The sequence below is a fragment of the Equus przewalskii genome, unplaced genomic scaffold (assembly GCF_037783145.1).
Source record: "Equus przewalskii isolate Varuska unplaced genomic scaffold, EquPr2 ChrUn-10, whole genome shotgun sequence".
NCBI classification, from domain to species: domain Eukaryota; kingdom Metazoa; phylum Chordata; class Mammalia; order Perissodactyla; family Equidae; genus Equus; species Equus przewalskii.
This window is the reverse complement of record NW_027228747.1, coordinates 3,150,834-3,177,442: the sequence shown is the minus strand read 5'-3', so window position 1 is coordinate 3,177,442 and position 26,609 is coordinate 3,150,834. Positions and strand designations below refer to the sequence as shown.

Sequence of the window (26,609 nt, the reverse complement as noted above, 5' to 3'; positions counted from 1 at the left end):
TGACTTTATATTCTTATTTATTTATTTATTTGAGGACGATTAGCCCTGAGCTAACATCTGCTGCCACTCCTCCTCTTTTTGCTGAGGAAGACTGGCCCTGAGCTAACATCTGTGCCCATCTTCCTCTACTTTATATGTGGGATGCCTACTACAGCATGGCTTGCCAAGCAGTGCTGTGTCCACACCCGGGGTCCGAGCCAGCAAACCCCGGGCCACCAAAGCAGAACGTGCAAACTTAACTGCTGTGCAACCGGGCCTGCCCCATGATTTTATATTCTTGATTTTGGGGCCTCATGCCAGATTCTATCTTTGTTTTCTACAGTGTGCTCAATACGAGTCATTGGTGAGAGTGACATCATGCAGGAATTCCTGTCGGAATCAGATGAGGTAGGTGAATACCCCCTCCAGTGACTATTTGCCTCTTGACTCCTTGTGGGGGAAAATAAATTAAAGATATCGAGTATGTATTGAATTGCCGTAAATTCTCTAAATGACTATTTTTTCAACTTCCTTTTCTTTTTCTTTTTTCTTTCTTCTTTTCTTTTTGAGGAAGATTAGCCCTGAGCTAACTGCTGCCAATCCTCCTTTTTTCTCTGAGGAAGACTGGCCCTGAGCTAACATCTGTGCCCATCTTCCTCTACTTTATATGTGGGATGCCTACTAAGCATGGCTTGCCAAGTGGTGCCATATCCGCACCCAGGATCTGAAGCGGCCACCTCCCAGCCGCCTAAGTGGAACGTGCCAACTTAATCGCTGTGCCACTGGGCTGGCCCCTCAGCTTCCTTTTCTTATGTGCCCTGCATATCCTTCAAGACCTAGTGCTAAGTCCACCTTCTCTTTGAAGGCTTCCCTGATACTCAAGTCATCGATTTTTCATCCACCAAGAACTTTTGTAGTCAGTACCACTTATCACCTTGTTGCTATCTTATTCTCTAATTTTTTAATACATATAATCAGATTATCACTTTATATTTTTAGTTTACTAGAGTATGAGCTACTAGGTAAGAGTGAAATCTTTTTTTTCCAGCTTTATTGGCATATAATTGAAAAATAGGATTGTATATGTTTGAAGTGTACAATTTGCTATTTTGATATATGTATATGTTATGAAATGATCACCACAATCAAGTTAATTAACATATCCATCACTTCATTACCATTTTATTTCTTTCTTTTTGTGTTGAGAACACAGGATCTACCTTCTTAGCAAATTTCAAGTGTATAAGACAGTATTGTTAACTAAGGTCACCATGCTGTACATTAGATCTCCAGAACAAGAGCTAAGTCTCGATCATCTTTATATTCCCATTGCCTTATCTACAATGTCAAGTGTAGTTTATTTTCCCTTAACTACAATGTCAAGCAATAAATATTAATTGAGGGGCTGGCCCTGTGGCCGAGTGGTTAAGTTCGCGCGCTCCGCTGCAGGCGGCCCAATGTTTCGTCGGTTTGAATCCTGGGCCCGGACATGGCACTGCTCGTCAGACCACGCTGAGGCAGCGTCCCACATGCCACAACTAGAGGAACCCACAACGAAGAATACACAACTATGTACCGGGGGGCTTTGGGGAGTAAAAGGAAAAAATAAAAATCTTTAAAAAAAAAAATAAATAAATAAAATAAATAAATAAATATTAATTGAATAGAATAATGAATATGTAATGCTACTATATTAAATAGTGTGTTATCTACTAGTTATTTTATGCATGTATGTATTATTTTCCAAACTAGATTATAAGTTTCTTGCAGACAAGGGTTTATAACAAAGTAATGCTTAGGGTGGTTTTAGGTGATGGTACTTTTTTTTAAAATAGTAAATGAAGATGGACTGATTCCTAAATAGTTGTTTCTCTCTAATAAAAATTATAAAGTCAAAAATCTGTTAGAGGAACGTGTTAATCACCAAAAGCAATAAGAGAGAAGGATTTCTTTTGAATTAAGGAAGATAAGAATTGTTTACTCTTTGCTAGAAGAAAATTGGGCAGCAGACTAACTCAGATTCCTGAGTTTCATTCATTTTTCCTTTCAAAAGTGTCATGATTATTTCAGGGTTCAGAAAGGAACTTAGGATCCTACTTGAGCCAATTTAGCATGCATAACCATTTAAAACCAGAGAATATTTGTTGAAACTACTGCTTTCAATTGTTTTTTTTTTTTTTTTCTCATTTGTGAGTTCTGAATGTTTGGAAGTAGGCCAAAAATCTCATCTATATTTGACCTAGACTGCTTCACACAAGCTTCCTGTTTTGAAATGTGAACACATTGACTTCAACATATATCTTTCTTCCCTGTCCATCTTAAACGTTAACTTCTGCTGCAACCTAAAGTCAGCTTTATGACTTGTAAATGTATTCACTTAAGGTGTGTCTTTTTTCTGCTTTTCGTTGGAACTCACTTTATCACGTTTAAGTTGTTGTTTAGCATGTTACAAGGAAAGTGAGATTGTACGGGGTCGTAAATTCTTTCTTTATGTCTTTTCCCCCAGAACTACAATGGTGTGTCCGACGTAGAGCTGAGAGTAGCATTACCAGATGGAACAACAGTTACAGTCAGAGTTAAAAAGAACAGTACTACAGACCAAGTATACCAGGTAAATTAAACTTGAACAAGTAGACTTGACAGTGGATGGTTCAGAGCTAAGGAAGATGGATTAAATGAGTTAATACATATAAAGTGCTTGGAGTATCTGGCACATAATAAGTTTATTGAATGTTAACTACTATTGTTGTTATTGTTGCTGATGTAAAAGTATTTTGTCCTCCTTGAAAGAAAGATGCCATAAATATCCCAGGTTGTGGGGGTCGTGATTACCTCCACTCTTTTTAATTGAAAAAACTTTATAACATACATAGAGACGCAATATGTAGTACAGTTAACCTCCATGTACCCATAACTCATATTTAATAATCATCAAGATTTTGCCACGTTTGCATTATATATCCTTTTTTCCTTTTCCTTTGTTTAAATATTTTAAAGCAAATGCCATGTTATTGGACTGGTATATATTTTAGTGTACATGTCTAAAAAATATGGACGTTCTTCTTACATAATCACAAAGCCATTATCAAGCCTAAAAAATTCTCCCTTGATATTAACTAATAACAAATCCATAGTCAAATTTTCCCAAATGTCTAAAAATGATTTTTTTTTAGTTGGTTTGTTAAAATCTGGATCTAAACAAGGTCCTTATATCACATTTGGTTTTTGTGTTTGTTTTAATATAGAGCAGTCTCCTTTTTTTTGTGTGTTATTGTTTTATTGTAGAAATTGAGTCTGTGTCCTGTGGAATGTTCTACATTCTGAATTTGTTGTTTGTTTCTTTTGTCTGTTTGTATCATTTAATATGTCTTTCTGTCACCTTATATTTTCCATAAATGGAAGTTTGCTCCAGAGGCTTGATTAGATTCAAGTTCAGCTTTTTTGATAAGAATACTTCATAATTGGTGCAATATAGTTCATATTGCTTCTCAACAGGAGGTACACAATGTCTGATTATCCACTTTTGGTAATTAATCGGTAGGTTTAGATGGTGATAACCTGATCTCCCCATTGTAAAGTTCTCCATTGATCTTTTATCAGATGAGCGTATCACCCATGATTGCTGCCTTAACCAGTGATTTCATTAAGGGTTGTAAAGTGCTGATTTTCTAATTGTCTCATTTCTTCATATTTATTAACTAGAATTCCTTTGTAAAGAACTTTTCTTTGTCAACTGAGCCTATATTTTTATTGTTGTTAGTGCTGTCATGTTGACTCCAACTCCTAGCAACCCTGCGTACAGCAGAGTGGAACCTGCCCGGTCTTTTTCCACCATCCTCTCATCTTCTGGCACTTATATCATATATAGCAGCTATATCTGCTGCTATTTGTAGGGTTTTCATGCCCAGTTTTTTCAGAAGTGGGTGACCAGGTCCTTCTTCCTAGTCTGTCTTAGTCTGGAAGCTCCACTGAAACTTGTCCACCATGGTTGACCCCGCTGGTATTTGAAATATCGGTGGCATAGCTTTCAGCATCACAGAAGCATGCAGCCACCATAGCATGACAGCCGACAGTTGGATGATGTGGTTCCCTGACCGGGAAACGAACCCAGGCGGTAGAGTGAGAGTGCCGAATCTTAGTTATCCTGGAATACAGTTTGTAGGAAAGGGAGTATAAATATTTAATTCTTTCCTTTTATTGCCAATTTTCAGAGTAAAGAATTGATGCCCCAGTTGATTCCAGTGATGTCTGTGGGATAATTATTTTATTTTTTTAGTATCGTGTGAGTTTTTAGATATTTAATATGATTTAAGCAAGAGCATATATATCTTTTTTTTTTTAAAGATTTTTTATTTTTTTCCTTTTTCTCCCCAAAGCCCCCCAGTACATAGTTGTATATTCTTCGTTGTGGGTCCTTCTAGTTGTAGCATGTGGGATGCTGCCTCAGCCTGGTTTGATGAGCAGTGCCATGTCCGTGCCCAGGATTCGAACCAACGAAACACTGGGCCGCCTGCAGCGGAGCGCACAGACTTAACCACTCGGCCACGCAGCCAGCCCCGAGCATATATATCTTTTTGATGCTCAAGTTGTTCCATCTTAGGCCAATGGAAGCTCCTTCCTGTCTGCTCCTATAATCTTTCCATGCAAACTGTTTGTTTATAGTAGCATTCTTGCTTTTTAGTACAGCAAGATGTCTGGGCTCATCTTTGTATATTTGCTACCCTAGATTTAGAGTCAGCCATTTTCCCAAGGAGTCCTGGGTCCTTTCAATTAGAAATTGTATTTAAAGATCATAATCTGGCTGCTGGGTATATTTGTTGCTTTTAGGCCTCTTCGTTGCTCTTAATCCTGATTTCATCAAGATTTTCAGGGAGACTAGCAGGTTTCTGGGTATTAATGCTTATTTCTCCTTTGTGGAAAACAAAAACTAATCCCCATACCTTTACTCATATACTGTATACCATGGCAAAGGATATGTGCAGAATCTGAGGTATTTCTCAAATTATAAGTGGTGGGGTGATTGCAAGAAAAATGTTAATTTTACAGCTTGCTGATGTTTTGGGTTTTTTCCAATATTTTTCCAGCAGGGTCTGATTTTTTTCTTTTTTCCTGTGGAAGATTAGCCCTGAACTAACACCTGTTGTCAGTCTTCCTCATTTTTTGCTTGAGGTGTAGGTCTGTGCCCAAAATCCGAACCCACTGACCTGGGCTGCTGAAGTGGAACGCACTGAACTTAACAACTGTGCCACGGGGCTGGCCCCAAGGCCTGATTGTTTTTGCACTTTCCTCCTCACTCTGTTACTGAGACTTCTACCTATAAGCCATTTTCCAAACCTTGAGAGCATTTCAGTTTCTATCCAGTGCAGTATAGAGCAGTAACTTAGAACACTGACACTCTCCAGTTCCTACCTCACATCAGTGATAACCCTAGGTCTAATATGTAAAGATAAATGTGGCAAATATGGGAAGAAGAATGTAGTCATATTTGGTTAACTGAGACACTAATATTCAGCAATTTTATCTTGTTCAGTTAACATGTAATTTATATAGGGATTGATCTTGAAAAGGAATTTTGGTACCACTAGTTTGTGTTTTTTGCCTTGTGTTTTTGTTGTTGTTGTTTTATGTAATTTCAGTTTTCATTTATTTACACATGGAGTCTTTCCATTTCTTTTTTATTTGTCATGTTGGGATCTTAGTTCCTAGAGAAAAGGACTAAGGCTTGTTCAGTATGCCTCTGTTGTCCCAACATTTTGCTATTTTCATGTGGATATTGATGATGATAATTCTTAGGAAAAGGAAAACCCCAGGCTGAGACATGGATCATCTGAAAAATAGACAAGAATAATCTATGAAGCATGAACAAAGTTGACAAATAGTATTTTAAGCTCAAGAACCAAAGATATAGATCTTGTATGTTAACAGCCTGTGTTAAATGTAGGTTGAATGTGTGAGACTGGATATATAAGAATTTATTTTCTTCTTAAGGTCTATACTTAACAGGTACATTTCTTGTTAAGTGCTGTTAAAAAAGACCCTTGTGGGATGAAGTCATATGTCAGAGAAGAAAGCGGATGTTTAAGGAAAGACTATTATCAGCTTGAATTGGAGAGGAGAACCTCATATTTAGAGATCCTAGCTGTTTGGGTCAAATACTAGTATTTTTTTCCTCTTATTTCATAAATACGTTTGCATGTATACATGTACACGTACATACAAAGAAGAATAGTTATGGACCGTGAATTTAGTTTATGTGAAACCAAGATGGCATAACCCCTCCCCTCTCCTCCTCCCACATGCATACACCTGTCTTTTCCCACAGTATTGTCTGATTTAGTTTCCCTGAAACTAATCTATGCTATTTACACTTTTAGGCTATTGCAGCAAAGGTTGGCATGGACAGTACGACGGTGAATTATTTTGCCTTATTTGAAGTGATCAATCATTCCTTTGGTAAGTGCCAGTGGCTAATACTAAGTTTTGTTTGGGGGTATTTTGTTTTAATACTGTCAGACCGAAGCTCCCAGAAGCTGTCAGAATGAAACTGTCTGCCTAGAGAAGAGCTTGAAGACAAGAGATCCCACTCGTTAGGACTGTCCCCAACAAGCAGAGTGGGCACATCCCATTAAGTCTAAGTCAAAAGGGTATCTGATCACTGTAGACCCTGTCTCCTTTTTTGTAAGTATAAGTGACTTGCGCCCAGCACTGAAGCAGATAATTTCATGAGGTTTTTTAAAATCAGAGGTTCAAAATTAATGTATTCCAATGAAACAGCCTTAAAAAGAGAGAATGTTCTAATTAGCCATAATTTGTTTTAGTGTACTTCATGCTTTCTGTAGATTTTTAAGAATAGCTTTTTGTTTTCAGGAGTTAGAAAGAGATACATTGCTTAAAAGCCTTTGCTTTAATGCATATATTTAAGTTTCTGTGCAAATAGATATCTTCTTCCTGGGAAATTTTATTGCATGGCGACAGGAAGTTTCTCTTATATATTATTTTATAAAAACTAGGGATGGCAGTCACATTGGTTGCATCGAGACCACAGAGGGGAAGAAGTCTGAGGGCTTGCTCTGAATGACATAGATTTCCTACAGTTTATGTATGGGACTTTTCCGCATTGTATGTAGACAGGGCTAAGGCTAGAAATGACAGCTAATATTGATTGGTCATACCTTACTCATGCCAGAAAGGGGGAGAGTTTGGTAGATTTGGGTCACCTTGCTGTCCCTGGTCAAGGTAAAATAACTTTGATTCACTCTGAAGCAGCCATCTCCCTATTATTCTTTATCTTTCTAGCTCCCTACAGTCCAAGTAGGCAGATATAAATGTTACAAAGGATTGCTAAGGAACCAGGACACTTGAGTTCTAATCTTATCTATCTTTTCTAAGCTTCAGTTAATAAATAAAATGGGAAATATTAAATCTGTCTTTTGCAGTAATATGAAGCCAAGTAAACATCAAGAGAATAAAACTCTGAGCCTTTCCAAAGAAAAGCAGTATAGAAATTTAAAGTGGTAATATTTTATCCTGCTTGTGCCTTGTTAGGAAGAGGAAGTAACGTTACTCAGAAGATACTTTTCACTTTGATAAATGTCTTAAGAGTTGTGAGGGTATAGGGAGAGCCTTTCAGCTCCTGACAATAAAAGCAGTTCATTGAGAATTGCCACGTGAGAGAGACTGCACCAGAGCTGGGTAGGAGGAGAGGACGTTGCTGTAACTTACCAGATAATGGATCAGTTATTTTAACTGACTTTGGAGCAGGTGCTGTCTGCAAAATCAGCATGTTAACTGAAGGGTGTGTCCTTCAGTTGATAGATTTCAGTCAGTTTGCGCTCCACAGTCATAGTTAGAAGGGATAGATTTGGCTAGACAAATAGTTATTTTGTGGTCCTGAAGCAGAGCTCCTTGATGGATCTATGCTGGTGTTCTGGTTAATGATAACCTGCCATTCTCGATTTGCCTTACATAGTTTATACTTGCGAAATTCCTTATATATCTTTTCACTCTAGCTTTCTTTGTTTTCTCTTTTCTTCAGTACGTAAGCTGGCACCTAATGAATTTCCTCATAAACTCTACGTCCAGAATTACACATCAGCTGTGCCAGGCACCTGCCTGACCATTCGAAAATGGCTTTTTACTACAGAAGAAGAAATCCTCTTAAATGACAATGACCTTGCTGTTACTTACTTCTTTCATCAGGTGGGTGAACTGATCTTCCTGGATTTCTTTTTCTGTTTGTATGTAGTGGGTAATTTGCCAGTGCAGCCTAACTCCTTGGGTAAGCTGCTTTATCTCTTAGATCTTAGTGAAATTTGTGAAATGTTCTATCCGTTTCACAAAAGATAAGTAAGTTTAAGAAGTGAAGATATCCTGGAGTTTAAAATATATTTATTATTTTTTTAAATAACAGAAAATGATCATTATGGGTATGTATCTTTTCAAAATCTTTTCATCAAAATCATACATACATAGGGGCAGCTGTGCTGTGGCGGTGACCCACATACAAAATAGGGGAAGATTGGCACAGAAGTTAGCTCAGGGTGAATCTTCCTCAGAGGAAAAAAAAAATCATACATACATAGTTTAAAGCATCAAATAGTTCTACATGGGTTCTTATGAAAAATATTAGTTGCCCCCACTTACCTTCATCTCCCCCCATAGGCAACCACTTTCACCTCTTTTAGCTTTGTTTTTTGTTTTGTTTGTTTTGTTTTGTCTTATATTTACTTCCATGTCTCTATTATAACTTGGTTATATTGCTCCTACTTAATTTTTCAGATTGAATCATTATCTCTTAATTTCCCACTATAGAAGATGAGACTTTAGTCCATTTCCTCCCCATTCCCACTGCATACCCCTCTTTTCATCTCTCCCATTCTGTTCATATAGTCAAATTATAATATATGTTAGATCAGTATTCAGTGTTTATATTATTATGACTTTATAAATAATGAATTTATAGCAGAACCATATACATAGTGAATACTATCTTTACTTTTTACTTCCTTGTAAATATTTTGTTTTAAAAATTACTTTCTAAATAATTTTTAACCCATTTTGTAACACTTTATAAAGTATCCTATTACTATTCTAATTGGATTCTTGTTAAATTCATAATTTAACTGAAGAAGAATCTTTTTTTTTTTAAGATTTTTATTTTTCCTTTTTCTCCCCAAAGCCCCTCAGTACATAGTTGCATATTATTTTAGTTGTGGGTCCTTCTAGTTGTGGCATGTGGGATGCCACCTCAGCATGGCCTAATGAGTGGTACTATGTCTGCACCCAGGATCTCAACTGGAGAAACCCTGGGCCACCGAAGCAGAGCGTGTGAAGTTAACCACTCGGCCATGGGGCCAGCCCCCAGAATCATAATTTTTAATTACTGTAGTACTCCCAAATAAATGCATAGTATTTCTATTGTATTAACTCTTCTTTTGTTTCACCAAATAAAGTTCTGTAGTTTTATGTTTCACACATGCCCCCTTAAATAAATTCCCAACTATTTTATATTTTTATTACAATTATGAATGGAATATTTTTTTCTTTGTATTGTTGAAGTGGAAAAATCATTAGGCAGGAATTAAAATATCTGGTTCAAGCACAAGCTCTGCATTGGGTAAATCCTTAGCATAGCTTTGCAGAGATCCATTTTCTGATCTGTTAAAGGGTAATAGTAGTACCTCACACTTTTTTTTATGAGTATCAAAATTTAAACAAGGCAGAGCATGTGAAATTATTTTTGAATTATAGAACTAAGGCAAAAGTAAAATATTACTTTTGTAGCAGTATCTCAGCAACTTGTCCAAACTCTCCTATTGCCTCATTTATTTTATTTTATTTTTTTTGGTGAGGAAGATTGGCCCTGAGCTAACATCTGTTACCAATCCACCTCTTTTTGCTTGAGGAAGACTGGCCCTGAGCTAACATCCTATGCCAGTCTTCCTCTATTTTATATGTGGGTTGCCGCCACAGCATGGCTTGATAAGTGGTATAGGTCTGCGCCTGGGATCCGAACCCACAATCCCTGGGCCCGCCAAAGCAGAACATACCAAACTTCACTACCACAACACTGGGCCAGCCCCTCATATGATTTTTTTTTTTTTAACAGCTTTATTCTGGTATAATTGACATACAGTCAACTGCATTTCCAAGGTTTATAATTTGATAAAATTTTTTTCCTTTTTAACCATTTTTAAGTGTACAGTTAAGTCATGTTAAGAATATTCGCATTGTTGTGGAATGAATCTCCAGAACTTTTTCATCTTGCAAAACTGAAACTCTAAACTCATTAAACAAATCATTTCCCCCTCACTCCAGCCGCTGGCAAGCACCATTCTACTTTCTGTTTCTATGAATTTGACTATTGTAGATACCTCCTGTAAGTGGAATCATACAGTGTTTGTCTTTTTGTGACTGGCTTATTTCACTTAGCATAATGTCCTCAAGGCTCATCTATGTTGTAATATAGGACAGGATTTCCTTCCTTCTTAAGGCCGAATAATAACACTCCATTGTATGTGTATATCACATTTTGTTTATTCATCTGTGAGTGGACATTTGGGTTGCTTCCACCTCTTAGCTGTTATGAATAATGCTGCTATGAACATGGGTGTCTAAAAGTCTCTTCAAAATCCTGCTTTTAACGTACCCAGAATTGGGATTGCTGGATCATATGGTAATTCTATTTTCAATATTTTTGTGGAAGCACCATACTGTTTTTCAGAGCAGCTGCACCATTTTACATTCCCAACAGTGCACAAGGACTCAAATGATTTTTTGATTGACTAGGTAAACAATTATGCCTTTTGGAAAATAATGCTAAAATTTTCCCCATACTTAATTTTAGGTTATTTTTTTGTATCATCTTTTGATGGTAGGAATATCTAATGTTATTTCATCAATTCTAAGATGCCATTAATTATAAGATGCACTATTATTTTATGTACTGCTAAGAAGGAGAAAAAAGCTGCTAATTAAACTGAGACATCGATTGTAAGATGCATCCCAATTTCAGAGATGAAGAAATGTGAAAAAAAGGTGCACCTTAGAATTAATGAAATATTAAATAATAAAGATAATGAGCCTTTTCTTTAAAAAGAAATTAATCGGGTCAAAATTCGTGGTAGAATATATTTAAATTCTTGCTAAACCTGGCAGATTGAACACACTTATTTAAGCTGCTCCTTCCTGAACACTCGCTAGAATATTAGTAATGGAATTTAAAAGGCATAAACCTACAAGGACAAAGAACAGGAGAGGGACCACAGCAGATGAGAACTGCCAACATTTTTAGAAAATGAATATTTGAATGAATGGAGAGGAGTTTTGGTGTTTGATTATTGTGTAGGCATGTGGAAAGTTACAAACAAAAACATGAGGCAGTTAACATCAGAGAAAAAAGATTATATACAAGAAAGAAAGTCATGGTACAGTACATAGCTTAGTTGTGAACAATGTCTGCATGCTTATAATAATGTATTGATTATAATAATACTGAATATTGGTTTAATTTTTTATTGAGAGGTTGGAGGAAGAGGAAGTGGGAATGATTGGGTAGTATAAGAAAGCTAAAACTTAATATTTTTAACAGAGCAAGTCAACAATATTTAAAATTCATGTTAGGAATTATCAGTGTAAGCATGACATAATGGACATTTATTAACATGACATTTAGAATTATGGAAGGAATATCACAAACTGCTTAAAGTGCTTCAGAGTAGTTGCATCTGTGTAATGAGGCTGTGGGATCAGGAGACTGTTTTTATCAGAAGCCTTTTAGTAATGTTTGATTTTTTTTTAAACTATCTACATCTTTTACTTTAATAAAAAATATCTTTTTTTTTTTTTGAGGAGGATTGGCCCTGAGCTAACTATTGCCAATCTTCCTCTTTTTGCTGAGGAAGACTGGCCCTGAGCTAACATCCATGCCCATCTTCCTCTATTTTATACATGGGATGCCTGCCACAGCATGGCTTTTGCCAAGCGGTACCATGTCCACACCCAGGAGCCGAACTGGTGAACCCTGGGCTGCTGAGAAACAGAACATGGGCACTTAACCACGGCACCACTGGGCTGGCCCTAAAAAATTTCTAATTAAGAAGAAAAGGAATCCAATGTGGTGATATATATGTTTTCCACTCAGGGCTAGTCAAGCAATATAATCTTGATTAGAAATGGGAGAGAACATTGTTACTGCCCCACGTGAAAACAGTTCACTTAGAGTTGCTGGCGTGGATGTTCACTCTGACGCTGGCGATATGTTCATCAAATATTTAAGTGCTGTAACAAGTCAGACACAGTGCTCAGTACTGGGGAAGAACTGGTACGAAGAAAACAGGTACTGGTACGAAGAAAACAGAAATACAGTATTTTTATTTGGTCATCAGAAGAGCCTTTTCCCTTAGCTAATAACACTTTAAGTTACTTGGGAAACAGAATAGACAGACCAATATGTATTTCTTTGTTTTCCTTCTTTACTTCTCTCCCAGCTCCTCAGTAACTGGTTTAAATTTGGCCTGGTGCAGCCAAATCCTTTGGTGATCAATAACCAAGTGTTCATATTCTTAGGACATTGCGTGCCAGTTCTTGTCAAGTGTCCCCTCTGTGAATATAATCTTCTGCGCCTAAGTGACTCCTTGCTTGTATGACTAGGATTGGGGAGAGACTGGCATAATCTTTCCATTAAGCAGTCCCAGGAAGGACATTAATATCCTTGTGTGGTTCTTAGAAGAACTTAGCTGAACAATGCTAATGATAACTATTTATGTATACTTTACAAAACTCGTAACATCTGTTAGCTCATTTTGTTGTCTACTTATGAGACGAGTATCCTTCCTGTTTTACAGACTGAGAGGGTTTAAGTGACTTACTCAAGCACACATTGATAGGTGACGGAGCTAGAAGTTGAACTATTCTCTTGATTTCAATCTTGAACTCGTTCTGTTATGCAAACATTTTCCCTTAAAAGACTATAGGGAATGAGTTCTACTTAAGGAAATGGGCAGTCTTTTGATAGAGGTTCAAGTGGGCCCCCTGCCTGGTGCCTGTCTAGAGGTGTCTGTGCTGGAACTCACTGAGGTTAGATTCTGAATGCCCTGGACAAATGATTCTATTTATTCTTTTTCTTTTTTTGTCCCAGAGATCAGTTTTCCCTTCCATTAGATTTTAAAGGTTTTTCTTGGGGTGGAGTGAAGTTAGGAAGGGGATGCATATTTCATATAGCTGAACCAGGTGTAGTTTAGAATTAGCATATTATACCTGGGTGCCTTCGTGCCTGTATCAAGTCCTGTCTGGGATTTTTTCCATTCACGGTCTCAGATTTATCACTTCCTCTCTTTCAATTGCTACCACGCTAGTTTAAGATCTTGTTTCACTTCATGCTTAAAATACCACAAAATCACTAGTCCTCCTGTGTTTCATTCTCTCCTTAACCATAATTCATTTGGCACTCATACGCCAGTCAGTCTTTCTTTTAAAAAATCTATTTTTTAGTGCTTATTTTAGCTCCCTGCTGTCCTTAAGTCTAAATTCTTGTGCCTGCTTTTTAGGATCCTTCCTAATCTGTTAACCTACCCATCCAGCATTGTTTTTCATTGTACCCTAACATGTACCCTTTATTCAAATCAAGCAGATCTGCCTCTTGAGTGTATTTAAGCTCAAACTCGTTTCTATTTCCTGGCTTCAGCTTGTAGTTTCTTTTATTCAGACTGTCCTTTGGGGTCCAATCAAGGCTTCCCTGATAACTACAATTGTCAATAAGCCCTCCTGTTCTGACTACATATTATCACTTACTATCTATACCATACATTTTTGCTACTTCATTGTTACCTTTAATACAGTGTTATATGCCATCTTTCAGTATCCTCTAATTGTTTCACATATATAAATTACCTGGAATTTAAATCTTTTAACATGTCAAACCAGATCCCTCATGTGCGTGGAGCAATCCTTGAGCACATACCAGACACTCTTTAAATGCTACTTATTCCAATAATATCCCCACGTGGTAGAGTTCACTGGTGATGATGATGATGGTGGTCCACATGGATAAGAGTTATTCTGAAAACTTATCTTTGTCTGTTTTTATCAAGAATGTACTTGATAATAATTTTTACATTCGTTTCTTCCTGCCTTTGTTTTGGTGACAGGCTGTTGATGATGTGAAAAAAGGTTACATCAAAGCAGAGGAAAAGTCCTACCAATTACAGAAGCTGTATGAACAAAGGAAAATGGTCATGGTAGGTTTATGTCCCCACCGTCTCTTTATAAAATGCCCCTTCTTATCTCTTAAACCTGTTGTCCCAGTCATTTTTGAAAGATATTGTAACCTGGTCAGTGGCTTAACTAAGTAAAACAAAGGAGAGGGTTGTAGACCTTGATGTAAAGTCCATTGTGTTCCTCCATTTAGCACACAAAGAGCTTATTGTGCCCTGTGTAGGAATAACTTTATTATTAATAATAGCCAGACATGTTCTCTTTGATTAAAAAAACTGTAAAACACAAGATATGCACAACTTTTGATATGATAAAGATTCTGTAAGAATTGATAGATTTTTAACATTAGAAATTATTTTAGTTGTGATTTAGCAATCACAAAATCATATGCTTTTACAACTTCCTTCTCTGCAGTTAGTTAAACATTTATGCTGAGTGATGGTTTTGGTTAGTATGATGTCCTAGAGTTCAATTTGATAGCTACCAGTTTTGTGTGGCCAGTTAAATTTAAAATTCATTTAAATTAAATAAAATTTAAAATTCAGTTCCTCAGATGCATTAACCACATTTCAAGTGTTGAGTGGTCACACATGGCTAGTAGCTACTGAATTGGACAGCTCAGATATAGACATTTTCATCACCATAGAAAGTTCTGTTGGAGAGGGCTGCCTAGGATATTCCTTAAATGTTTTAAAATTAGTTTTCAATTTGTATCTGCCATAAATACAGGCATGGAAATTGTCAAAAATAAAATTTGTAAAGAATGCTTACAAAAACTTCCACTTGTAGCATTTTAAAATCTCTTTCTTGGCAAATTCACATATAGTTGAAAATTTTCCAATTATAATTTTTCATGATTTCACACAAGGCAGGAATTGCATTAGTAATGATTCTGATAGGTCACTTGAATTTCTGTTGTACTTTCTGTGCACTTTTTTTCAATTCTTTTTTTTATTATTATTATTTTATTTCTTTTTTTTTTTTGGAGGAAGATTAGCCCTGAGCTAACTGCTGCCAATCCTCCTCTTTTTGCTGAGGAAGACTGGCCTGAGGTAACATCTGTGCCCGTCTTCCTCTACTTTATATGTGGGACGCCTACCACAGCATGGCTTGCCAGGTGGTGCCATGTCTGCACCTGGGATCCAAACTGGCGAACCCCAGGCCGCTGAAACGGAAGGTGCGAACTTAACCACTGTGTCACCGGGCCTGCCCCTCTGTGTAGTTTTTATGAGGGAATGCTCATCCGTCTAGATTAATTGAGTTGGAATAAGGATGCAAACAAGTCAGCCATTAAACTTAGCCCATAATCTTATGTCTAGCTGGGAGAGTTATTTTATCACTTATATGATGAAAAGTAATACATCTCTTTGCCTTAGAAAATTGCCAAAGATCAGGGAACCATCTACCAATGTTCTGCATACCAACAGGCTGAAATAGACAACACAAAAATCTTTCAAATAGAATTAAGTCTTGGCAGAATTTTGGTTAAGGGAATTTTACTATGTGGGAGATAGGATTTGAAAACTCAACTTCCATCTGTTGTTTAGGATAATGGCATTGTCTTCTATATAATACATGATTCTGACAGATCTATCTGCATCTTTTTGGTGAAATGGGCCAAATACTAGAGGGCCATCAACCTCTGCAATAGTTCTTTACCTTTGCCAAAGCCAATAGAATCAAAATAATTTCATGAGGACTTCTGATAATACCAGTATGGAATACATATTATTTCTTTGCACATACAGGGCTCCAAATATGCTATCTTCCATTTATGCATTCAACAAAATATATTTATTGAGCACCAACTGTGTGCCAGGCACAGTGCAAAGAGCTAGAGAAATAAATAGGTTTGGGTTGTTCTCTGGCAGAATACAGAAAATCTGAATTTAACAAGCCTAGTAGTCTATTATGAAATTATTTTTAGACTCAGGTTTATATCTTGTAATCACCCAGTTAAGAACTCGAGTACAGTTGGTATATTAATGTGTTTCCCCGTGGGTCATCAGAATTGAGTGCAAAATATATGCTTAAACATTCATGGAATTCTTTTTTCTTAAAAAACTAGTGCCAGCATATAAGTGTGTTCTAGCCCCGTAATACTGCAATCAGATTTTAAAGAAAACCCCCCAAATTTTGAATTTTATTCAAGTACAATTTCATGTATTCAAGTATTAGTGTTCAGAGACATTAGCCAGCCAATGGTCATGGTCAATACATTGAAACTTCCAACTCAGATGGACCCTTCGGAGCCCATAGGTCTTGATACCATTATTTATAGCAACTTAGTACGGTATAGGCCTAAGATTAGGCCAAATCACTGAGACTTAGCACTTGAACAGACTTCTCAGTTTAATTTCTTTTCTGTAAAATAGAGATGTTCAGATTGCTAGCTATCAAGTAGAATCTTGACAAAATACTTCCAAGTTCTTGGTAGGTAAATAAGCCTTGTATAAGTCCCCTTGCTCTCCAAATATGGAGGACAGATCCTATCTTTGCCATAGTTTGTAATGCCCAGTATGATCAAAAATGTTTTTGTTTTCTACTCATTTGCAAAGTTAGATGGAACCTCAAATTTTGATGGTTGAGAATATAATGTACAAGAGAGATTTTGTTTTTTCTTTCCATGTTTTACTCTCATACAAATAGTAGACATCTGTAATTTATGTTTTTCTTATGTTGGAGTGATCTGATTTTGCCATTGTTGAACTGACAAACAAGAAGTTTCTGTGTTAGTGTTTCTCAACATAATTTGTAATTATTTTCACACAAGGCAGTATATGTGAAAGTCATTGTTTCTCAAACTGGTCCCCAGCTTAATTACATGAGAATCACTTGTGAAGCCTAATTAAAATTCAGATTTCTGGACCCCACCTCACGTTTACTAAGCCAGGATCTTTGGGGGTAGAAAAGATTTTTACAGAAGCCCCAGGTGATTCTGAAACTGTAAGTGCTTCAGAATCACTACTCTAGGAATTTGGGAGAGTTGGCTTCCAACGTTCCTCTTAAGCCCTTAGTTCAATTTTAGACCTGATTTGACCCTTGGCAGGTTGTTTGGTGGAACAGAGAGTTCTCCAGAATGACCTCAGCCCACTCACGTAAAGTGTTCTGCTCTGTTAAGTACTGCATCTCTGCTTTAATAACTATACCGTTTCTATATTTACTTATCTTGCTGAATATTGAGCATTTATAAAATGTCCCATGCTATACCTTTCCTCTTCTCTGGCCTAATGTGGGCCATCATCGAAGTGGAATGTGAATCAAGGAAGGTAATTTAGGGCACATATTTAGTTACTCAAAATTTAATATGAAAGGAGAATGGGGGCTGGCCCCGTGGCCGAGTGGTTAAGTTCGCGCGCTCCGCTGCAGGCGGCCCAGTGTTTCGTTGGTTCGAATCCTGGGCGCGGACATGGCACTGCTCGTCAGACCACGCTGAGGCAGCGTCCCACATGCCACAACTGGAAGAACCCACAACGAAGAATACACAACTATGTACCGGGGGGCTTTGGGGAGAAAAAGGAAAAAAATAAAATCTTTAAAAAAAAAAAAAAAAAAAAGAAAGGAGAATGGACAGGATGGTTTTGTGTTTTAAATATATAGCTACATCCTTATGTAAATATGTTTGAAAGGAAAAATTCACTTTTGGAAATTTTGGATTTATGTAAAATTTTAAATGTTTCTTCTGTTTATACTTTGTGCAAATCCAGGAATGTAGAGATTGCCCACATAAAGCTGAGAAATACTGCCTGACCTGAGAATCTCTGAAAACCTGAAGTTTCCCAATGAGACTTGACCTGTGTCTTCTCACCAAGGCCACAGGTGCCCTTAGTTTTCACTCAGGTTATTTTTAGATATTATGCCATTAGGAAGTCCCCTGAAGGCCTTGTGCTTTCAAGGACTACATTTTTTAATATGGAGGGATAAATGAGCCTTTTAATGCAAAGGGGAGAGAGAGGAGCACATGTTGTATGCCTGGTCCTGTTCTAGGCTCTGTGTGCACATTCTCATTTCCTCCTCGTAACAGCCATGCGGGTGTTATCCCCACTTTCCAGAAGAGAAGTGGAGTCTGAGAGGTGAAGATTCTTACCCAAGACCACATAGCTTGTCAGAAGTGGAACTAGGACTTGAACCCATTTCTGTCTGGTTCAAAGCATATGTTTGTCCCCACATCAGAGAAGGGAGGGTGGCAGCAGTGTCCTTTGTTTCCAGATGACAGAGGGGATGTCCCTAGGTAATTTATGCAAGGGCTCAAGAAGAGAGTTCCAGATATGCAGAGCTCCATGTCTCTTCTGATATCTTTTCTAATCTCTCCCTTTGTCTACATGTTTCTTTCTTTTTAAAAAATCTATACAGTAAAACTCCCAATAAGGAATATGGCAGAAATATTTTTTGAAACAGTAGTGGTGCCTCTCAAAGAAGAGAACTCTTAGCAAGTGTGTTTTATGAAAGCCTTTTTTCTTGAAGGACATGAGCAGAACTAGTGTCAAGGCTCCATGACAGCTCATTGGCATTTGCAGAGCTCTTAAGCATCTTTGAGCAGAATTTGCCACTTATTGAGCCATGCAGAAAGTTTCTGATAAGTGTGGTAGGAGGATGACTGGGATTGAGTGCGGGAGGCCTGGTTAGCTGGTTACAGGTATTATTCTTTTTCTTTTCTCATTTTATTGTAGACATTTTCAAATATGTAAAGAAGTTGAAAGAATAGTACATTTAGTCCCCATGTACTCATTACCCAGCTTCCACAGCCTTCAACTTCCTGCCATTCATGTTTCATCTATCTCACTCTCATGCTTTTTTCTCCTGGAGTTTTTAAAAGCAATTTCCATATACATCATTTCACAGGGCATTCTTGAGAGAGACGATAGTTGAGACCTCTGGCTAAGGATAACGGAGGCCTTAAAATTATTTTTTTAAGCTATCATTTGTTGAATACCTAATTATGTGTGAAGTACTGTGCTAAGTACTTGAATGCTCACAAGTAACTGTAAGTGCTATTATTATTTCTCTTGTTACAGAAGAGGAAACTAATGCTCCTAGGATTTAGTCAGTTGCTTGAGTTCAAGTAACTTGCCAAGCTTACATAGTTAGGAAGTGATGGGGCCAGGATTCAAGTCCAGGGCACTCTGGGCTCAGGCTCGTAATCACTTCTCTGTGTACTGCTGCCTGTCCCAATCTTTGCTGCTTGTTAGAACCCCAGAGGAGTTCTCTCCTATGCTACCCGCTGCCTGTCAGTCATACTTACACCAAAGTATAGTGGCCAGGGCTTTCTTTTCGTCATAATGCCAATAGCAGCGCTCAGCGGTATCCACATTTATCACTGATACAGGAAGGATGATGTTAAAGGGGGATGGAGTAGGGTGATAGAAGGAGGGAGAGATGAGAGAAGAAAAGTGATGCAAATGAAGTATTGTAGCACTTCTGAATTGAAGTTGTCCCTGTGTTCTTCCTACTCTTTTATAATTTTTCATCTTCAAAGTTACTATTATTTTACCTCAGCAAAAATAAATAGGGAAATAGTGAGTTGAGTAAAAGAGAGGACAGCCTTAACTGTGGAGGAGAGGGAAGAAAGAGCTGAGTTAGAGTCCATAGTTCAGAGACTTCTCTGGATTAATCTTGTAGCATTGTACCTGTGAAGGTCATGTATGTCGCTTGATTTTGGTCCAGATGCTTTTTAAGAAGGCATATATACTGGAGACCCAGGGGACAGTGGGGCTAATATGGGGACTAGTTGGTGGTAAAGAAAGAATCAGAGTGGCCTAGAAATTAAACTTGGCTTCTAATCCTGCTTGTGTTACTTATTATTACCTGTGACTAAGCAAGTCTCATATTACTCTGGATTTCTATAAATGACTAGCTTTTAAAGTCTCTTTCAGCTTAAACATTTTATGAATATGAGATTCTGGGTAACTTAATCCTCATCACATTGTAACTTTTGATTGGAGAAGACATGGGGAGAAGCATTAGCTCCTTTTCCTTAGTTATAGGGATAGATTTGATGCCCATTCCTTAGGTACGTACGGTGAAAGTAGAGGGCCAGACTAAATGGCAGTCTGAGTTCCTTTCTAGTCCTAGGAGTCTTTGTTGCAGTGTCTCTTCTGGCTTCATTTGTGTATCTTTTTTAAGTAGAGAAGGGAGGTGGGGTTGGAAGTGAGTAGGTGGAAGTTGAAAGTGGCATAAAGAATCATCTTGGAGTCCTGTCCCAACTTAGTGATGCTGTGAGACCAGAGGCAAGGTCTTCAGGTTGCTGGGTGAGGAGATTCTCTTGGTTCTCTCTCTTGGTCCATCTCAGCAGCTCTTCCTGGTGGTTTAGTTCCGTAGTGACAATGTTTCTCCTTGCGTTTTTTTTTTTTTTTTTCTAGTACCTCAACATGCTAAGGACTTGTGAGGGCTACAATGAAATCATCTTCCCCCACTGTGCCTGTGACTCCAGGAGGAAGGGTCATGTTATCACAGCCATCAGCATCACGCACTTTAAACTGCATGCCTGCACTGAGGAAGGACAGCTAGAGGTGAGAGTTCAGCAGAGGGCTGGGGCTGGGAGTGCTGGGGATACTTTGATGCTCGCTCACTTGTTAGGTTTTAGTTTCTTCTTGGAGGGAAATGAAATCAAAACTGTTCTGACTGGGGTACATAGGCACTGATCCACACTGCTCCTCACCTTCTTTGGCTGTTTACACTGACTTGTATTCTTCTGTCACACTCTTTTCCCTGAAATGATGTAGACATCTCCACGCATGTCTCTTCTGCTACCTAGTTCAGAGCCATCTTGCCTAAACTCCCCAGCATTCTCAAACTTACGCTTTTTGTTCTTGGTTGTTTAGAACCAAGTAATAGCATTTGAATGGGATGAGATGCAGCGATGGGATACTGATGAAGAAGGAATGGCCTTCTGTTTTGAATATGCACGAGGAGAGAAGAAGCCTCGATGGGTTAAAATCTTCACACCATATGTGAGTGGTAGACAGGGAAGCATGCTTGGGGAAAGTAGATTGGGCTTAAAGTTCACCTTAAGCTAAATGCGTAACTGGAGAAATAGCCGTTGTCTTGAGATCGGAACCTGTTTGAATCTCAGAGGCCCAGGTTCTCCCCGTTTCCTTTACGCCTGACTGGGATTGGCAATTTCACATCCCACTTGACTCACAGTTACCACTAGAAGGAGCCAGAGAATAGTAGATGAGCCAGGCCTCGGTTTTGTGGTGCTTGTCATGCTCAGCAAATTTGGAAGGTGGGGTGACTGGGGGCAGGAGTTCAAAGGTGTGGCCCTGTGGTGCCCCGTCTTAAGAAGCCAGTGAGTGTTGCTGTGTTTTTTTTCCAGTTCAATTACATGCATGAGTGCTTCGAGAGGGTGTTCTGCGAGCTCAAGTGGAGAAAAGAGGTAATTCTAAACAGTCTTAAATTGACTTTTTCGTCTTTTTTTTGTTTTTTTTTTTTTAATTTATAGGCTCATGGCCAAATATGAGGGACCCTCACCTCCATCTCTGTCTTTCTAGGAATATTAGTTAGAGACTGGTTATCCCGTGTGAGCCAGGATACTCTTCCAGAGAGGTTAGCCTTTGGATGCTGAATGGACTGTACAAAAAAGCCCTGCTTCTACCCTTGTCCAGAGGGTGGCCACTGGCTACAGGCTGTTCCATCCCTCATGACTTCATGGATCCTCCTCTGCCTGTTTTTTATCAAATTACCCTCCATGTTGTTCCTGACCCAGAAGGGCAGCTGTCCTCAGTTTGAACCGTTCTGACTGGATGAGCCATGACAGAGGCTGTCTAGGCTAATAACCAAGAATGTGTATGTTTGGGAAAGTTTTTGCTACTGCTTTACTGCTGTCTGTATATGCCAGTGCTGGAGCAGAATTTGGAAGATTCTGAATAATTAGCTGCTTATTCTCAAAGAAAATGTTTCCGAGGTTCAGAAGGTAAAATCAGGAACATGAAAATTTATATTCTTGGTGTAGAAGAAAGAACATTGGGTTCTGGGAATCAGATCTGGATTTTCTACCAGCTTTTTTTCTCCCTATGATTTTGGGCAAATCAGCCTCCCTAGATCTCGGTTTTCTCATCCTTTGTCGTCTGTAAAACGAGAAGGCAGAAACAGATAATTAATGTTCAAGGTCCCTTCCAGCTCTAAAAGGCTGTGATTCTAGATGGGAAGTTAGATCAGTGGAAGAAGCCAGTCAGATCAGGTCATCTAGTCATACATTTTCCATTTCTAGTTAAGGGGTTGTCTCCAGATGGGGGAAATGTGGACACCGAAGGCTTCCCAATAACTCTTTTCTTTTTTTCCTTTCAGAACATTTTCCAGGTGGCGAGGTCACAGCAGAGGGATGTGGCCACCTAGCCTTTCCTTATCCCCTTCCCTTCTCTTCGCCCTCGTCCTCTTATCCCTTTCATCTCCCATGTCAGACAGAGTAACCATTAACACAAAAGAAGAGAAAAAGGAAAAAAGTCATTATATTCAAAAGCCCTAAACTAAATATTATTAATAATCCTTCTGAATTTCATGTCTCTGGAATTGAGCTGGTAGAGAACAACAGATTGGTCAGCACCAGGAGTCAACTGAGTTAAGACAGAAAAAGAAATACACCCAACCAACTCGCCAAAGGTATCTTTGTCCTTTCACCTGGGCCTCATACCAACAAACTCTCCTTGTACTATATTTTTAAAACTGGAACTATGAACTCCATCCATTTGCACTGTTCAGACATATATATGTATGTATGTAAAAATTATATATACACAAATTAGCTGCACGTATATACATATATATATTTCTTTTTAAATTTCATATTGATGGCAGTACCTTTTTTAGCTTGTGTTTTTACACACCTTTCACTAGAATTCATGACTTCTCTCTTGCTGTCTTTATTTTGAAACAAACTTTAAAAAGGAAAAAAAAAAATTTACAGGGAAAATACCTCTCCTCATGAAGGACTTGAAAAGTTTACAACCTGCTTGGGTTTTTTCCCCCCTTTTTTGTATTGAGTGAAGATTCTGGCTCATGGGTTGCCATAGAGTTTGAAAAGCAAGGAGCATAGTTTCTTTATCTTCCAGGAGGCTGCTGGGGAGGAGAAGGAGCTGTGTTTCTCAAGGGCAGCCAGGCTGCAGATCTGCAGGGAGAGTTTGAAGACTTGGTGTGGTCTCTTGTTTCCAAGACAGTTTCTCTGGTCCATCTTTCTCTTCCACTCGTGGCTTTCTAGCCACATTCCACATTTCCCTCCTGCTTCCCCAGGGTCACTTGTATGCTTTCCCTCAACTGGCCTAGAATGGAGGGGAGGGTGGGCTCAGGAGGTTGATGCCACAGGAACCTGAAACACTTCATGGTCGTAATTTCCTATTTCCCTCTCATTTCTGAAGCAGTGATGGTACTAGGGGCCAGAGTTAAAGCTGATACCGTTAGGCACAAAGGTTGGACTTAGGCAGGGGAAAGGATGGAAGAAATGCCCCGTGTGCATAAGCTTTTCCCTACTCCATTCCTGACCAGTAACCACCTATAACTATAACATTATCTCTGACTTCCTGAAACAGCTGCGTTGGGGAGGGATCTGACAATATCTCCAAGGCTTTGGGGCGAATTGGAATGGGTCAGTGGTCTGTGCCAACCTAACCATAGCCTATCCAAGCCAGCTGAGGACCCAGGAAGGAGCAGTAGGACTATGGTTGATTTGGGTTGGATCTCAACCTTTAATTAAAAGGAGACTGAAGGAAAACCTTTTTGTTCCTCAAAGAGCTCCTTATCTGACTTTGCAGTTAGACCTTTTGAGACTTAAGAGCTCCATCCCAGAATGTAGGGCCAGGGCTGCCTCGGGTAGGGCAATATTCTCAGCCCCCGGGCTTTGTAGATACTGCATCAGGACCTCTAAGTCAGGCTCTGAAATAACTGGAACACATCTTTGAGCCTTCTTTTCTTTTTCTCTTCTTCACCTTCTGAACAAAAACCTCCATAGGGTGGTATCTTTTGCTTTGTCTAACTGGGAGGCACCATAGCTGGTTGTAGTCAACTCAACTGAGCAGTGTTGGGGTGGTTTGAAGTTTCCTTTTTTGTAACTTGTTTTTGCATATCATTGTGAGGCCACTTTTCTTTCTCTCTCGCTCTGTTATCCTGGCAGCCACTTGCCTCAAGGGAATATTGGGTCATATAGGACATCCCACCTTCCCTTACCTTTTCCAGACCCAGGTGGATCACAGAGTACAAAATGTAAGAATGCTGAATGTTAAAAGTTGCAGAGAATGATCCCTGATTTGAAGGCTTTGACGTAGAATTAACTGCTTTTGGCTTGGATGAATTTAATAATGAGCCAAAGGTCCCTCGAAAGAAGATATGTTGATTTCCCACTCGAAGATGCTAAAGAGGCTTTTGGCACCAGCTGTGTTCAAACTGTAAAAATTGCAGCAATTTTCCCCTGTTCCCTCAGAGTGGGAGAGGAATGAACAAATCCAGGAGTCCGTGCGACAGCCCAAACGCTGACCTCCGGATAAGAGACGTAGCGGGGATGCCCTTAGGATGGAGGCCCCTTCGAGTAGGTAGATGCTGCACCGTTCCCTTTCTGGCATAGCATTCACTTGGTGCTTTGGATTTTGGGTGAGGGCCCCATAGGGCGTTGGCCTTTTGGCAGCATCTGTTTAGGAACAGCCTCTACCTGAGGCTGTACCACGAACAAAGCACCCAGCTGCAGCAAGGAGGGGGAAGGAGGGAGACCCTGGAGGACCGCGCCTTCTCCTCTTCCACCTGCAGCAGGCCTCATGCAATGGGCAGAAGTCACCGTGGCTGTGGGGCTCCACAGGATCAAGCTCTTCTTTGCATGAAGCAGTGTTAGTGTGATACTCCTTTCCCCCGTGCTCTGCACTTCCTTTCTGTAATCCCTACTACTTTCCTTAGTCCTGGGTTCTGCCCAGGGAGGCTTCTACCCAGTCTTCTTCTGCAGTTTGTCTCTGGGAAATGGAGGGGATGCCCCTTCCCCCTGCTTTGCCCCAGCAGAACCAGCAGGATCTTCCTGATCTCCTGTTGTCCTCTCCTCCAAAATCAGTTTCTGTCCTCTTTGGTAAAAGCTCAGAGTTTTTTAGCGATCAGGAGAAAATGCAGTCCCTGAGAAACCTGTCCCTGCAGAAAGGTTCTCTTGGGCCATGCTTTGGGCTCTCTGCTCTTTATATTTTTATTCTACTCTCCGTTTTTCTGCCCTCCCCTTGCCCTAGGCCTCAGCTTAGCACAGGTGGGTGCTCAGGGTGGCTCCTAGGACTGGACAGAGCTCTCAGGAAGGAATTAGTTCAACATCCTCATGCCTGGCCCATCTAGTTTCATCCTTCAGTTACCCAGGCCAGTAGCTTTGGGTTATCCCCTCTTGTAGCTCCAAACCCAGTGCTTAGAGCAGCAATATAGGGCACTGACAGGAGATGACACCTCTCTCTCTCATCTCAGAATTTACCAACTATGGGCCTGGTTCCTAGGAGGCAGTTTTCTTAAAGGGGACTGCATCCTGGTTAACTTGAAGTCTCCAGACCTGGAGGGACCACCGTGCCCTCCCTTCTGTCCATCGTGCCCTCTGGCTGGATTGATTCAGCAGGAGAAACCATTTGGTCTGTGGGACCCCAACATACTGCTAGGTTCCTTCACCAGATTCATTGTGTCATGTGAGCTTTCTTTTGGAGGGAGGATGATGTGGTTGAACACGCAGAGAGAGAGAATGGAAGTGATGATGTGCATCTTTAGCTCCTCATCTTCCAGTTCCCTCCTGCCTTCCTCTGCTCCTAAACCTGAGTATATCATGCCAGGCCTCACTCATAGCAGGACAGCATCAGCTCACTCCTCAGCAATAATCTAGGCTGTGTGGGAAGCTTAGGGCTCTGGGGAGGAACAGAACTGAAGAGGGGAGTGATATGGGGTGGAGGCACTGGGCCAACTGCTAACCTTGGACACCAATTTTATATCATGCCCCCCTTTTAAGCCGGTGAGCTGGGCTTCAGTTTTCCCCAGGCCATGACACTTTTAATTTATTTGAGAGAAACTCTAATTGTATTTTCACTGCAGTATCTTGTATTTTTTATTTGTGATTTAAGAAATGTGAAGAGAAAATACACAGACACATAATGGCTAACAGTGTTTCTTTCATTCCTTGTTCTAGAGCTAACCACTCTAAAATTGTTTGGTAAATGTCACTTAGTGTAATTAATTGTAACATATTCTTTTAAATAAATTGATTTATTGATGAAACTATTCTTTGGTTTCCTAGACTACAAATCCTTTGGGTTGTGTGGGAAGAAGTGAAGAGGGACCTCTGAGATTTGAGTTTGAATGGTCAGTCAGATGGGAAGGAACATATGACCAGTTCTCCCAAGCTACTAGTGAGGCAGTCTTTTGAGGGCAGGAAATGGGCTAGGGTGGGAAAAAGAGAAGCTGGGAGGCCCCTGGCCTAATGATCTGTTTCC

At 39.3% G+C, this 26,609-nt stretch overlaps 1 protein-coding gene across 5 annotated transcripts in view; it reads left to right on the top strand.

Moving 5' to 3' along the window:
- SNX27 (sorting nexin 27) overlaps positions 1-26,397 on the top strand; it is a 67,699-nt gene extending 41,302 nt beyond the window's left edge. For 2 of the 5 annotated variants that reach the window (XM_070607299.1, XM_070607302.1), the window contains exons 4-12: positions 323-387; positions 2,486-2,590; positions 6,354-6,432; positions 8,015-8,178; positions 14,127-14,216; positions 20,553-20,702; positions 21,015-21,143; positions 21,509-21,568; positions 22,480-26,397. In XM_070607299.1, the coding sequence (XP_070463400.1) occupies positions 323-387; positions 2,486-2,590; positions 6,354-6,432; positions 8,015-8,178; positions 14,127-14,216; positions 20,553-20,702; positions 21,015-21,143; positions 21,509-21,568; positions 22,480-22,527 (890 nt within the window). In that variant the 3' untranslated portion in view covers positions 22,528-26,397. Of the gene's footprint in view, positions 1-322; positions 388-2,485; positions 2,591-6,353; positions 6,433-8,014; positions 8,179-14,126; positions 14,217-20,552; positions 20,703-21,014; positions 21,144-21,508; positions 21,569-21,683 lie in introns of all 5 variants that reach the window. The other 3 variants (XR_011536583.1, XM_070607301.1, XM_070607300.1) reach the window with 3 other exon arrangements.
- The last annotated feature ends 212 nt before the right edge of the window (positions 26,398-26,609 follow it).